The sequence below is a fragment of the Nothobranchius furzeri genome, chromosome 6, assembly GCF_043380555.1.
Source record: "Nothobranchius furzeri strain GRZ-AD chromosome 6, NfurGRZ-RIMD1, whole genome shotgun sequence".
NCBI lineage: Eukaryota > Metazoa > Chordata > Actinopteri > Cyprinodontiformes > Nothobranchiidae > Nothobranchius > Nothobranchius furzeri.
Genome location: NC_091746.1, coordinates 52161705 through 52176923, shown reverse-complemented (window position 1 = coordinate 52176923; position 15219 = coordinate 52161705). Strand labels below are relative to the sequence as shown.

At 40.3% G+C, this 15219-nt stretch overlaps 1 protein-coding gene across 2 annotated transcripts; it reads left to right on the top strand.

Annotated features, from left to right (window-relative positions):
- Nucleotides 1-18: 18 nt before the first annotated feature.
- LOC107373532 (synaptic vesicle 2-related protein) lies at nucleotides 19-15018 on the top strand. Of its 2 annotated transcripts, XM_015941655.3 has the most exons (16): nucleotides 19-165; nucleotides 364-491; nucleotides 2915-3000; nucleotides 3095-3193; nucleotides 3278-3349; nucleotides 3445-3569; nucleotides 4083-4146; nucleotides 4226-4351; nucleotides 4435-4563; nucleotides 4644-4717; nucleotides 4947-5023; nucleotides 5110-5214; nucleotides 5394-5505; nucleotides 5602-5683; nucleotides 5780-5869; nucleotides 12445-15018. In XM_015941655.3, exons 1-16 carry the CDS (start codon nucleotides 104-106, stop codon nucleotides 12640-12642), a joined length of 1629 nt encoding a protein of 542 aa, XP_015797141.1. In that variant the 5' UTR covers nucleotides 19-103; the 3' UTR covers nucleotides 12643-15018. The 2 variants fall into 2 exon arrangements, with proteins under 2 accessions (XP_015797141.1, XP_054600286.1); XM_054744311.2 differs by lacking the exons at nucleotides 19-165; nucleotides 364-491 and adding an exon at nucleotides 2726-2831.
- The last annotated feature ends 201 nt before the right edge of the window (nucleotides 15019-15219 follow it).

The window sequence follows — 15219 nt, the reverse complement described above, 5'->3', positions numbered from 1 at the left end:
AACCTGAAGCGACCGCTTCAGCTGGTTTGACGGCAACTGACCGGTTTGTTGTCGGCGTTGTTCTTTTAGTCCAATTCCCTGCTGTCTGCTGTTGGACTCTGAAATGGACAACTGGTCTGAATCTGCCAAGGTCTCTTACAGACGCTGGACAAATCCTGATCTGGGGTAAAAAAAAATTCAAGAAAATCAGGAACAATCAAGTTGTTACTGTCTTTTCTTCTAACACGTGATGTTGAAAGGTGATATTTGTTGACGAGAATGAATCTGCGTGACAGCTGATGCTACCTGTGACCTAATTTCAGCACGTTTTATTCATGGTGAAATCAATGGCTTGTATTTGTGTCCTCTGTGCTCTACATGCAGGGATGAGGCAGATGTTGTGGGTCAAACTGATGAGGACCAGGCCACAGACGCAGAGATTTGCACTATAGCCTCAGCACAGGCTGACTCAGGAGCTGCCAACAACTCTGGGACTAATAACACAACTCAAGGTTTGTGCTGCTCTTTTACTTGGCATTCACACTCATTTTGATTTGGAGTTTATTTTAAATGATGATGATACAAAATCTCAGCTCTTAGTTAAATTTCTGCATTTAAATATCACAAGTATGAGTGCTACAGTTGTAGCTCGTGACCTCTTTTAGTGTTTAAAGATTACATCATTAAATCAGCAGTGTTTATCCTAGAAAATATGAACTACACCTTATGTTTTGCTTGTGATTCACATCCTTTACATTATCTAATCACTAAAACAGCATCTTATTTGGGTCTGAATACAGCCAAGTTCTGGGTTACTACACAAGTTAGTACTAGATATAAATTTAACTAACAAAATGTAACAAATACTTGAAGTTCATATTTTTGTCCATCTGTTAACCATAAATGATCATAGATGGCAGCTATTTAAAGGGGTCTCATGCTGTACCCCCATATTTAACATGCTAATGGCTTCATCACATGTTTTACTGTACATGAGCACAGGGGTGGAGAATATGGCTAAACAAAATGGAAATATTTGTGTTGATGATCTGCTAAAGCAAAGACGTCATTGAATTTTTACTTTCTATCTAATAGAAAGATTGAGAAAAGAGAACTGTTTCTGCCCGGACCCTTTTAGACGTGACACACTCTGATCCTAATCACTTTGTATTTATAAAAATAAACAAAGTATTTGTTTCAGCTTTGGCCTAACATGTTGATTTATACAGAGATTAGGTTAACTGACAGTTGTGGCAATATGTTATCATTATAATATGTTATCACTACGATTTGAACTTTTTGGGCCGATACCGATATCCGATATTAATGTCACTGTTATGCCCGATAACTGATATTTTCCGATACTGATATACGGACATGAATGCATCTAAAATCAGCAGATTTTGTATAGAATGAAAAGTATTAAAGCTGAATGTACACACACATTTACTCTTCTGAGATGTTTACAATCACTGTCACATGACTAAGCAAATAAACACCACCCCTGTTACCTTCTGAAACAGATAAATGGAAACGAGATGAAAAAAAAAATACCGGTTGTTATAATCGACCCAGTTTTATTTATGGGACAGATACTTATCTGTTAAAAAATGACTAACATCGCCAATACCGATATTGATGTCAATATATCGTGCATCCCTAGTTATCATTAATAGCAGATGTCAGCATTGGGTGGCTATTGTTAGTTTCAATTAGTTTTTTTAAGGCCATGTTTTAACAGGGAAAGGTGTGTCTTTCATTAACATGGTAGTCTAAAAACTTAAGTTTAAATGCAGCAAATAATGGTAATAAAATTGTGATTTCACTGCAACAAATTCATGATAATTTGGCCATATTGCCCACCCATCCTGGCAAGAATGTGATGTTACAACATAAATAACACAATGCAGAGCCGATACGATATATTGTGGTTCTAAAAGCAAGAATACTTATTTCAAATTTCAAGACTGAATTTATATTGGAAAACAGGCAGTTGCTTCCAAAAATACATCCAGTGTTCTAACAAGTTCTTGTTCCGTCAGACTGAAGGTGAAAAATCTGCTGCCACTGAGTGGCAGGCAGTTGAATAGCACATAGAAGAAATTGGGAGCTGAAGTCTTCTCACCTTCCAGTCGGCTCATGAGTCCCCGTAACAAATGGGGCCATAAATTCAATTGTTTTTATCCTTTTGCTTGTATATTCTGGAAAAATAAATCAACACATTGCTTTTAAATATTGATCTAATATGACATGAAATATTGCTATTTTCTATGTGTCAATTATTGTTTTCCATCCCAAGTAGCTGTGAGGCATCCCTAACACTCATAATTTAATTACACATTTTTTGCAGTGTTGCATTAGATCAGTCATTATTTTCAAGTTTTCTTAATGTATGTTGGTCTTAGAGTCGTGATATTCTTGCTGTTTAATGACACAAACACATGTTTATAAGGGCTGCCACACATTACTTGCGTTGATTTGAAGCATCATTTGTGCCCATCCCCCGAAATTAAAGCGACGCGAACAAACGCTGCAATTTACGAGTAACCAGTAGGTGGGGTGACAAAATGAGCGTGACACACTGACATGGTGACTCCGTCTCTGGTTTAAAAGTCTTTCACACCATTTATAAAACCGCTGCTGACTTTTTTTCTGTCATGACCTAAACATTAACCAGTTAGTGAACTCTTTTATTGACGCCATGTTTGTTTTAGTTGTACCCACAAACCCGGCTCTCTTTCTGGTCTGAGTTTTCTAATGTGCCCCCTGGTGGAACACTCCAGTACTACATGCAGTACAGTGCCATGTAGCAGCATCTATGTGATCGAAGACGCTGCCTCTGCCAACACGAGGTTAAACAGCAAGTATATCACTGCCCTTAGATTAAAATTGGTACACTCACTCAAATGACACTGATGCTGCATTGCATTTGCAGAAACCTTTACAATAGATGATGCACTAGAGTCCGTTGGATTCGGAATTTTTCAATGGAAAATCTCACTCCTCACTGGACTGTCATGGGTGAGAAAACAAGATAAATGCATGGGGGGGGGGGGTATGTTTGGGATATTTATGTGATTTTAATCCACACCTCACATGTGTTGCTCTGACTCAGATCGGCGATGCCATGGAGATGATGATCCTCAGCATCCTGGGCCCCCAGCTGCACTGTGAGTGGAGTCTCCCTGGATATCAAGTGGCACTCATAACATCAGTAAAGACAATCTGAGAGCTTTCTTTTAAAATAGCTAAATCTATGCAATTTTTTGCATTCAGCTTTATCTATATTAATTGTCAGGTTGTCTTCATCGGAATGGGGTTTAGTTCACCCGTGTGGGGAAATGTGTCCGACAAGTACGGCAGAAAAATAGTAAGTATCATCATTTGGGTTCTAAGGTGGATTTATTGATTTTCTTGCATTGCCTCGTATGTTTCATATGTAATGCATGTTTTATGTGTTAAAAGGGTCTAACAATTTGCATGTGTTGGACTCTGTACTACGGCCTTCTGAGTGCCTTCAGCCCGCTATACGGCTGGCTCTTGGGCCTTCGGGGCCTCGTAGGTTTTGGCATCGGCGGAGCCCCTCAATCGTAAGTTTTAACACAATACATCTCTGATCCTATAAGAAGAGTTTAAGACCCTGTACACACGTAGCTGGGTATCCCACAAAACAACGATATTGTTCTATTGTTTAGCCTGTCATCCAAATGAAAGTGAACATAAACTGCATCAAAAACTGTTCTTTCAAAGATTTCGGCCAAAGTGGAGATTTGTGAATTCTCCATTGTCAGCATTTGCTTGTGGATGTCAATAACACAGATTTTTAGGTATTGCAATGTCACTGCCTGCAACAAAAATGCTCTGACTTCACATGAGACCTGAGTTTATACTCACTCATTTGTTATAAGCTCAAGAACTGCTCTTCTTAGAAGACAACAGGCGAAGGACAACATTAAGGATGGTCGTTGCCTGCTACCTAGTTATTCCATCTCCAAGGGATGTCTTTTGGTAGAGACACCAACGATATTTGGTTTTACAAAAACCTAGCTACACGTCGTGTACATGACCTAAGAAGGTGTTTGTGATTAACTCTGTTTTTTTAGAGTGACGCTGTACTCTGAATTTCTACCGGTGAAGGCAAGAGGAATCTGCATCACACTGATTGGGGTACCTCAACTTTTCCATTATTGCAAAGATTTTGCTGAACACAAACACTCCCTCTGACCCACATGCATATGTGTCCTAGGCTTTCTGGTCGCTCGGTGCTGTGTTTGAGGTTCTCCTGGCTTTGTGGGTCATGCCCACTCTGGGCTGGAGGTGGCTGCTCGGCCTGTCAGCTGCACCAGTAGCAGTCTTTGTTTGTTTCTGCTATGTGAGTTTATTTATGACACTAGGAGATCTCTGTAGGTAAACTGACAGCTGTAAAACCCTCAATGATATTTTTGTGTAAAACAGTGGCTTCCTGAAAGTCCTCGTTTTGATGTGCAGTCAGGACACAAGGAAAAGGCCATTGCAACCTTAGCACGCATCGCTGAAGATAACGGCAAGACGCTGCCTCAGGGAACGCTGGTCGACTATAAACAGGTGAGGAGAAACGAGAATTTTGACGACAAACAAGTGCATAAGACTTTTTTTTCAACACGATCTGTTTGTGTTTTTCACAGAATGACAGAGGGCATATCAAAGACCTCTTCACTCCTCAGTACTGGAGGACCACTCTTCTTCTGTGGTTTATATGGTTAGTCGGAGTTAAACATGTACTTTGTACTCAGTTTTCTTTAATATGTTTGATCAGACTGAATTATTTATTTAAGAATCACCAGCTGGGTTAGTTGATGATTAATCTGACTAAAGGCAAGTACGTTAGGAGTGTCGTCTTACTTTTTTCTTAGAGATAACGAGTCTCTGTATTAAAGATTAAACTAAAGGCATGTGAATAATGTTTATTCCTGTTTATTCATCAAAAGGTTTGCTAATGCCTTCTCTTACTACGGGATCGTCCTGTTGACCACTGAGCTTTTCCAAGCTGGAGATTTGTGTGGTGGTGAGTAACAACTTTTTTTATTTTTTAACGGGCTTTAAAGTCGATCGAATCCCAACATTAAAGCTGCCTGAACCTTTTCTTCATAGTGACCCAAGGGGCCAAGTCTGAACCCCAGTGTCGCTCTGAATGTAAATATTTAACATCAGACGATTACAAGGACCTTTTGTGGACAACCTTGGCTGAGTTCCCAGGTAAAATGCCTCCTCATAGTTTTTTTCTTTCTTTAAGGTGTGGTGACTCTAAGGTGACTGGATCATGTGTCTCCTTAGTGAAAGACTTGTTTATCGTTTAGTCACCACTTAGGCTGACAGATTACCAAAAAGGCCTTTCTAAGAGGTTGAGTTTTCTTCTTATTTTGTATTTGTTCCAGGTCTTTTAGTCATCCTTCTGGCTGTCGATTACCTCGGGAGGAAGAAAAGCATGGCCATTTGTTTCTTCATGTTTTCTCTGTTTGTTTTACCGCTGTTTGCTTGTATAGGGAGGTGAGTTTGTTTTTCTTATGCTGAAACAGCAGCATATTCAAACGGGGATGCCCTTCAGTACCGCCAACCCTCTCTGTGTTTCTTTGTTTTCTTCAGGGTTACTCTTACAATCTTCATCTTCATCTCCAGGGCCTTCATCTCTGGGGGATACCAGGTTGTTTTTATTTATACACCAGAGGTATGGATCACATCCGGATTAAATATTGTTCTAATACACTTATAAGTTTATTCTAATTGTGTTTTATGTTTGTTTGTTTGTTTGTTTGTAATTCAGGTGTTTCCTACAGAAATCAGAGCTCTAGCGATGGGAACTTCGAGTGCTGTAGCGAGGATCGGTGCTTTGATTACACCCTTTGTTGCTCAGGTAGCCAGAAGTATCAATTCTACTTGTTCTCTGACACATTCAAGTGTAACATGTTGAGAAAATTCTCCTAATAGTTCAAATTGAACGGATGCATTCTTTTTGTGCCACAACATCAACAGTCTTTTGATGCAAATTGACAGGAAATGCCCACATTTAAAAACAAATTATGCAGATATGAATTTTATTTGGTTTTGGTTAGAAAATTCCGTGTTACTTCCCATTAATTCATCACACACTGATGAAATTACATTTCTGCATTTGACCCATCCTCGTAGGGAGTGGTTAGCTGCAGCAGTGGCTGCGCTCAGGAACAATTAGGTGGTTTAACCCCCCAGTCCAACCCCTTAAAGCTGAGTGTCAAGTGGGGAGGCATTGGGTCCCATTTTTAAAGTCTTTGGTGTGACTAGACTGGTTTTAGACCTCGATCTCCCAGTCTAGGGGCGACACTCTACCACTAGGCCACTGAGAAGGTTAGGTAGTTGTACACACTTGACTTAAGAATATATTCAGACAAACAAAATATTATGTTGAGCTTAGTCTGATTATTTGTGCACTCATCCAAAATTAATAAATCACAGAGAAAATTTAGAGCTGAAACGATCTGAAAACTTTAATGAATTTAAAGTTCATTTTGGGTGAACTAAATCCTTAAAAGTGCTTGAATTTGCTTCAAACTCTGACTGAAATTGATTAAAGCACTATAACAAATAATTACAGATTGTAATTGTAAATGTCAATTGCCACCAACAGGGGTTGGCAGACCTTTGAAAGTCACCTTGAAATTTCTTTAAGTGCTTAAATCTGATTTTGGCAAAGCTGTAAGAACCCCAGAATCTAAATTACAGTATTTTCAGATTTATATGGTTAATTAGCAGAGGTGTGACCAAGTCACTGCTTTGCAAGTCACAAGACTTTTCAGTCAAGTCTTGAGTCAAGTCCAAGTCAATGACAACCAAGTCCAAGTCAAGTCCAAAGTCAATGATGTGGAAGTCAAAGTCAAGTCCAAGTCCTTAACTATGAATTTTCAAGTCATAATCAAGCAGTGTTGGGCAAGTTCCTTCAAAACTGTAATGCATTATTTATTACTTGTTACCCTCATTTTAAAGTAATTCATTGCATTACAATATTACTGATTTTAAAATATAAAGCATTACACTACTTTTGCATTACTTGAAGTAACTTTCACCAAAACAACTTCAATATGAATCTGGTAATCTGACGCTCAGTGAGCTCATGACATATATGTGGAAAGTGATGTGGTGTCTGAGCTAGGATTGCTGTTAAAAACAGTCAGATATAATAACAGTGCTTTAAAATGATTGTTGTTGCTTTTGTTTAGTAAACAATCTGTACTCTCGGCACGCTGCCATCTTATAGGGCCATCTGAGCAGGGAGTGAGGTGGTGGGGGCTCCAAGCCTATATTTGCCTTGGTCCTTAAATGCCTTGATACGGCCCTGGATGTGGGACTGACTTCTGGGGTGATCTGATTCTATCACGTATAAATATTAAAATGCTTATGTATATTATTGCTTTTCACTGGTAAAAATGTGTATTGGGGATAAATCTACCTACTTTTTTTCTTTTCAAGCACTTTGTTTTGTTTTCTTGATTTCATTTGAATAATTTCCAGCCCTTTCTCTCTCTAACCTTCCTGCATGCTGCATGTTTTCTCCGTCTTCCAGAAAAACTGTTTCCTAGACTTCCTACTTTCTAACTAAACAGCCAAAGGGATCTACCGAACGTAAAAATAAATAAATAAATAAATAAGCTTCATATGCGCTGCGCTCCAGCAGCAATGACGTGAAATCACCGGCGCACAGATTATGAACTCGGCTGAAAATTACATGAAGTACCAGAGAATATGGGCTGATATAAATTATCGCAAACAAATTACTTTGTTTTGGTGGAGCGATTTTATGAATATAACAGCGGCCGCGCGCATGACGCAGCTGGAGTATTTGAGCCATTACTGCTGCGTCCTCTCTGCTCATAGAATGCCCGCAAAGCTGAGTCCATAAATGACGTAATATATGTTGGTACTGGATCTTTTATCAGACTTCCCGCAATTTGAATTATTAGGAAACCCACAGCTTGATTCTGGGTTTAAAAATGCATTGTAATTACCGCGTTACTGACAATTGTACAGAGTAAATATTACCATTTTCTTTCCCTGTAATGCCTTACATTACCACATTACAGCAAAAAGCAATGCATTACAGTAGTTAATTACTTTTGTACCGCGTTACTCCCAACACTGTAATCAAGTCATCTGTCCAACTTCAATTTAATGACGATGATAATAAATTCCAGAAATAAGCTTCATTTATTTGCTCAAACAAGCAAAAAGTGCAACTGAAACTGATTATAAACAAAGTGCTGCTGCATTTTGCAGTACAAGATCACACGCAGAGCGAAGAACAATTTATGATTTTGTCCATGTCGTGCCACTTTAGTGCTAAAATATCAAATATGCTCAAGTCATCATCAAGTCAACAGATGCAAGTCGATTCAAGTCGCAAGTCATTGGCATTCAAAGCTTTACTCTTCTTTTTTTTTTTGTAAATGGAAGTGTAGAGCTGCCAACCACGCAAAATCAGAGCGATATAACGTGATAATTTTATTATTCAAACAATATACTTTCATGTCTACATTATACTATCATGTTTTCACAATATAATTATATTGTAAGTACATGAAAGTAATTGTACAAAAGTACATTGTTGGAGCAACACGCGCAAGACGTTTCCACGGCATCCTGAACAAGAAGAAGTAATCACAAACAAGAAAAGAAAGGAAACATGCAGTTAGACAGTGATTAGGTCAGGACCGTAACAGTCAATGCAAGCAGATCTGTTTGCAGGATTCTGAACCAGATTAGGATTTCAGAATCCTCCCTGCTTGTGGAATGAATCTCCTCAGATACTGGTCCTTGTTCTGATGCACCTGGATCTTTTCCCTGAGGGCAGCCGTTTAAGGAGCCTGTGGAGCAGGTGTGAGGCATCCCTGATGATGCCCAGCACGCAGTCTCTGGTGGAGCAGTGCCTTTTTGTGTGCTGCACTACAGATGGAGAACCGTAGTGACATGCTGATCATCAGCACACTCTCCACCACACTTGTGTAAAATATGTTTTGTTGAGTTTCTTCTTTGAGCGCTCCTCCTTGGTCCTTATTATTCCAGGAGAAGTTGGATGGAGCACATAAATATACTTCAGTAACAAGTCTGATTACTTCAGTTGATTTTCATAAATCCAAAAAGCAGAATGATGGTACAAAGACTTCAGCACTGGCATCCTTATCCATACCTCCGTAACGGTGATGTGTCAAAAAGGTGCCTTGAACTTCCACGTTTGTGTCCTAGTATAGACTAGACTCGTCCCATTCAGTGAGAGAGCACAGTCTATTTTGTTGCTGCGTAAGGGTTCTGCCATGAGGTGTTGAGGTCACCAGACTTTTGAACTTCCAGGAACTTGAAGGACTTTCCACCTTGGAGCCACTGGTGCAAGAGCAGGTGTTCAATCAGGCCGTGGTCTTTAGAAGTCTGTGTTCATCTATTTTGTCTTGTTTTTGTTCAACGCCTGGTTGTTGACCTGCACCAGTCCAACCCCCCTTCTGGGGGTGTTGCACTGGGCATTGTCACTGGGCATTGTCCTCATCATTGCCACGGATGAGTCCCACCTCTCTAGTCTCATCTGCAAACGTAATGACCCGATTGACATCACTTGCACTGGCAGGTCAGGGGGCAGCCCTCTCTCCCTGTGCTGGCCTTGATGCCTCCAAATGGGTAAAGAGCAAGTGATTGAGTGTATCATTGTCCTTCACCTGCTACCTGACTTTGTATTCTGTCAGGATCGGTAGACCCTACTCTACAGGTCCTGCTAAAAAAATTAGCATATTGTGATAAAGTTCATTATTTGCTGTAATGTACTGATAAATATTAGACTTTCATATATATTAGATTCATTACACACAACTGAAGTAGTTCAAGCCTTTTTTGTTTCTAATATTGATGATTATATTATTATTATTGATGATGATATTGGCATACAGCTCATGAAAACCCAAAATTCCTATCTCAAAAAATTAGCATATCATGAAAAGGTTCTCTAAATGAGCTATTAACCTAATCATCTGAATCAACTAATTAACTCTAAACACCTGCAAAAGATTCTTGAGGTTTTTAAAAACTCCCAGCCTGGGCCATTACTCAAAACCGCAATCATGGGTAAGACTGCCAACCTGACTGCTGTCCAGAAGGCCATCATTGACACCCTCAAGCAAGAGCGTAAGACACAGGCTGTGTTCGAGATGAGACAGTTCTGTGCAGATTAGACCAGCGGTGATCGGCGAGCAGTGCATGCCGGTTAGATTTGTGTCCGACTCGATGCCGACTTGCTCTGACGTCATGCCGTCAGGCCGCAGATTTTGGAGCAAGGCGCTGCAGTTATTTTCCCTCGGCTGCAAAACCTAGGGGATGACGGGAAATGCCTGGTTCTCACCTGATCTAAGATCTGATTGGTTCATATTTTGATCCAAACATCCAGTGGTAGAACATGAAATGTTAGTTGGTCACATGTATTCTGTAAATCATGTTACATTGATGATGACAACTAATAGGCCATAAAGAGAAATGTGGTTTGTTTTCTTTTGTCACGTTTCCTATGAGCACACAAAACCGAACAGTCATGTCTTCATATACAATATATGATATCCACAAGCACATGAGGATGTGTTTCAGCTGCAAACAGGCACCAGAATTAAAATTGAAAATTAAACAAGTGCGAACGCTAACGCGATATCTTCAGCCATCGATCGTCACCCCCGAGCTACACATGCAGGAAATTGTGTCCGACTTAAACGCCGGCTTTCAGCCACTCCCCCTGCTGCTTCCGTCTGCTCTCGTCTGTTTTCCAGGCGAGGCGCAGCTCAACTCAAACACGGCCACAGAAATAAATTTCTGAACAAATAGGCTGTTCCCAGAGTGCTGTGTCAAGGCACCTCAGTGGGAAGTCTGTGGGAAGGAAAATGTGTGGCAGAAAACGCTGCACAACGAGAAGAGGTGACCGAACCCTGAGGAAGATTGTGGAGAAGGACCGATTCCAGACCTTGGGGGACCTGCGGAAGCAGTGGGCTCAGTCTGGAGTAGAAACATCCAGAGCCACCGTGTACAGGCGTGTGCAGGAAATGGGCTACAGGTGCCGCATTCCCCAGTTCAAGTCACTTTTGAACCAGAAACAGCGGCAGAAACGCCTGACCTGGGCTACAGAGAAGCAGCTCTGGACTGTTGCTCAGTGGTCCAAAGTACTTTTTTAGGATGAAAGCAAATTTTGCATGCCATTCGGAAATCAAGGTGCCAGAGTCTGGAGGAAGGCTGGGCAGAAGGAAATGCCAAAATGACTAAAGTCCAGTGTCAAGTACCCACAGTCAGTGATGGTCTGGGGTGCCATGTCAGCTGCTGGTCTTGGTCCACTCTGTTTTATCAAGGGTAGGGTCAACGCAGCTAGCTATCAGGAGATTTTGGAGCACTTCATGCTTCAGTCTGCTGAAAAGCTTTATGGAGATGAAGATTTCATTTTTCAGCACGACCTGGCACCTGCTCACAGTGCCAAAACCACTGGTAAATGGTTTACTGACCATGGTATTACTGTGCTCAATTGGCCTGCCAACTCTCCTGACCTGAACCCCATAGAGAATCTGTGGGATATTGTGAAGAGAACATTGAGAGACGCTGGACCCAACACTCTGGATGAGCTTAAGGCCGCTATCGAAGCATCCTGGGCCTCCATAACACCTCAGCAGTGCTACAGGCTGATTGCCTCCATGCCACGCCGCATTGAAGCAGTCATTTCTGCAAAAGGATTCCCGACCACGTACTGAGTGCATAACTGAACATAATTATTTGAAGGTTGACTTTTTTGTATTAAAAATACTTTTCTTTTATTGGTCGGATGCAATTTTTTTGAGATAGGAATTTAGGGTTTTCATGAGCTGTATGCCAAAATCATCACTATTAGAAACAATAAAAGGCTTGAACTACTTCAGTTATGTGTAATGAATCTAATATATATGAAAGTCTAATGTTTATTAGTAAATTACAGAAAATAATGAACTTTATCACAATATGCAAATTTTTTGAGAAGGATCTGTATTTTCCTGGTGTTCCCTGTGTTGCAGAATTCTGTCAGCATTGTCCACTTTACTGCTTTAGCGTCCTTAGAGAGTGCAGGCCTGGCTGTGTGAAGAGCTACCTCATCTCTGGACTTGTATGCTGCATCTCAGACCTTCAGCGCCCAGCATACCTCTGCAGTCATTCACGGTTTCTGGTTATTGAATTCAGTGTAGGTCTTTCTCACAGTGACATCCTCTGCAAACTTTGGTGTAACCCATTGCTGCCTCGGCAGCAGCGAGATTTAGAATTAAGATTTGTTAAGATGCTAGAAAAATAAGCTCATGAGGATAAAAATACCCAACTTGTTGTCTTGGGTTTGCAAAACGAGTTTGACATTGTGTATTGTAGATTGATGTTGTGAATGTTAAAACTCTCACTGACTCCTCGGATGTTGGATTTTGGTTCTAGGTGATGCTCAGGACATCGGTGCCTTTTACGCTGTCAGTGTACTGCAGCTGCAGTCTGCTGGCTGGCATTGCATCCTTAATCCTTCCCATCGAGACATGCGGCAGGGGTCTGCAGGAGTCAAGTGTCATTCAAGAGACTGGAGGACAAACGGCAACAAGCAGACAGCCAAATGGTACAACTCCCTCTATGGTCCAGTGAGAGGTCAACCAGGAAGAAACTGTCCCTGTGCATCCTCCTGCAGATGCAGCATTTGGTTATGTAATGATGGGCTGAATTATCTGGATGACGATGAGCGGTGAAGAGCAGCTGACGATGAGCTCATTATATGCTGAAGGTCAACTGTCCATGTCTAATGAATGGACGTTTGTTCATAAACTGATTTGTTTGCACTGTGGGCATCTTTAAATCCAGACTGCAGGAAATTAAAGCGTCCATCCTATGACTGTTGATTAAAAAATTTTATGTATTTGAAATTTTGCTCCTTTTTTAGACATGAAAAAAGTCTTCATCTCAATACAGGAATATTTAAAATTGTACATTTGTTTAATTTGTACCTCTAAGCATGATCTAATCATTTTGGTCACTTTTTTTAATAGGTTTCACTGAATATGTTTATGTTTATGTATTTAGCAGATGCTTTTGTCCAAAGCGACTTACAAGTGATAATCGGCATGTTGCCCTTGAGGCCAACAACAACAATAACAACAACAACTTGACATCAATGATGGAGAGACGGGAACAAGGAGTGGACAGTAGAGAGGGGACGGGTGCAGGGAGGGTGCTAGTTTAGAAGATGCTCTCTGAAGAGCAGGGTCTTCAGTAGTTTCTTGAAAATTGAAAGGGAAGCTCCTGTACTAGTGCTTGGTAGGTCATTCCACATTTGTGGAACGATGCATGAGAAGAGCTTGGATTGTCCTGAGCGTGGTGTAGGCACGCCATGCCATGTAGAGTCGTGCTGAAATGGATGAAGTAATGATCGGAAAGATGCAGCGGTGTGACAGAGATTGTGTCTACGGCACAGTTTCTGGTGAAAATAAGGTCAAGTGCTTTTCCAACTTTGTGATTTGGAGGACTTTGTACTAGTTTTAGATCAAATGATGACAGTGACCGGAAGCCTGATGAGCTGGGATTGTCCAGGTGAATACCGTAAATCCTCTAATACAGGCCCGGGCCTGTATTAGAGGATTTACGGTATTAATGTCTCCAAGGACCATCGTGGGACAGTCGTGCTCACGAATGGAGGAGAGCAGGGTGTCAAGTTCATCAAGAAAGTCTACGAATTGACCTGGTTGGCGATATATGGCAACCAAAAATATTTTTTTCAGTACAGTTACCTGGATGGCATGGTATTCAAAGGGGTTGTATTTAGTGATGGGTAGCAACTGACTGTATATCCATTTGTTGGAAATTAACATGCCCGTCCCACCACCTCGGCCAGATGCACGAGAAGTGTGGGAGAAAGTGTGGTTAATTGAGGGAGCAGATGGGGTAGCATTGTCACATGGTTTGATCCAGGTCTCAGTGAGAGCCAGTGCATCGAGTGACAGGTGGTTTGCATATGCGGTAATGAAGTCTGCTTTGTTTACAGCTGATTGGCAGTTCCAAAGTGCCATAGACAGGTGGGTGTTTTCGGGGGGGTTGGTTTTAGCGAGCGGAGGTTTTGAAGGTTGCGAAAGCGGTTTGCTGTGTGTGACCTTCCTCTGAAGCCAGTGATCACAGGTAGGATAATGGCACATTTTGCAAGGTGTCGATGGAGCAGCATCTGTATATGGTTGATTATTGTACTAGGCATCTGCAGTTTACCTCCCCTGGTGTTTTTGACCATTTCCAGTCATTTAATAGCAAACAAGTGTATTACTCAGTTTCTTGATTAAAATTGTTTTCTCATTCATTCCAGACATATACACATATGAAAACTGTATTAATCAGTTTTTGTTTGTACCACACTGACTCTAAAATATATTAAACGGAATCTGTTAAATTTAATAGAGACTGTATCAGAAAGGGAATGGTTCTAGGGGTCAAATTAAAGTCAATTTTAGTTATCAAATTATTTTATTCAGCAGTTGCATTTTTCCCTTCAGCAAACCTATCTGCAATTTATTTTAGCTAGTTTGGACGCAATAAATAAACTTAGCTCAGTGGGAGGAATGTACTTGGTAAATTGTAATGAATGGCCGCCAAAATTCTAGATTTGTTTTCGATCAGCGTTTGGAGATTATTGGAATGTTTTATTTTTAATCTATGTTCCATGAACTTGTTAACTTTTGACTGGATGGTAAAATGTATTACATGAACTTAAGAGGTGTTTGGGTCAGATGATTTGACTTTTTACATGTGTGTTTTTTATTTGTTCAAGAGCCTTTGTGATCACGAATGACTTTTTTTTTTCTTTTATTTCATTCACAATGTATAAAATAAACACAAACAAATACAGGATACATTAACATATTGAAAAAAACATTTGAATGAAAAGGAGCGGATAAAAGAAAAAATCTTATGATTTCTGCCCCTTTTTACGAAATAAAATTATCCGCCAAACAAACACAGTGTAACCTCAGTCACTTTCTAATATTTTCAACCACCATATAAAATATTGCTCAAAGAAATAAAAATATAGATAACTTCGTTGGTTGAATTTTTTTTTAAATAATCTGTTAATTTTTTTATTTTATTTTATTTTATTTTATTTTATTTTATTTTACCCGTGATCTTTCCCAGTCGCTTGGTGTGGGACTTCCTAGTCTGGTCTGTCACCTTGACAACATTGGCCCA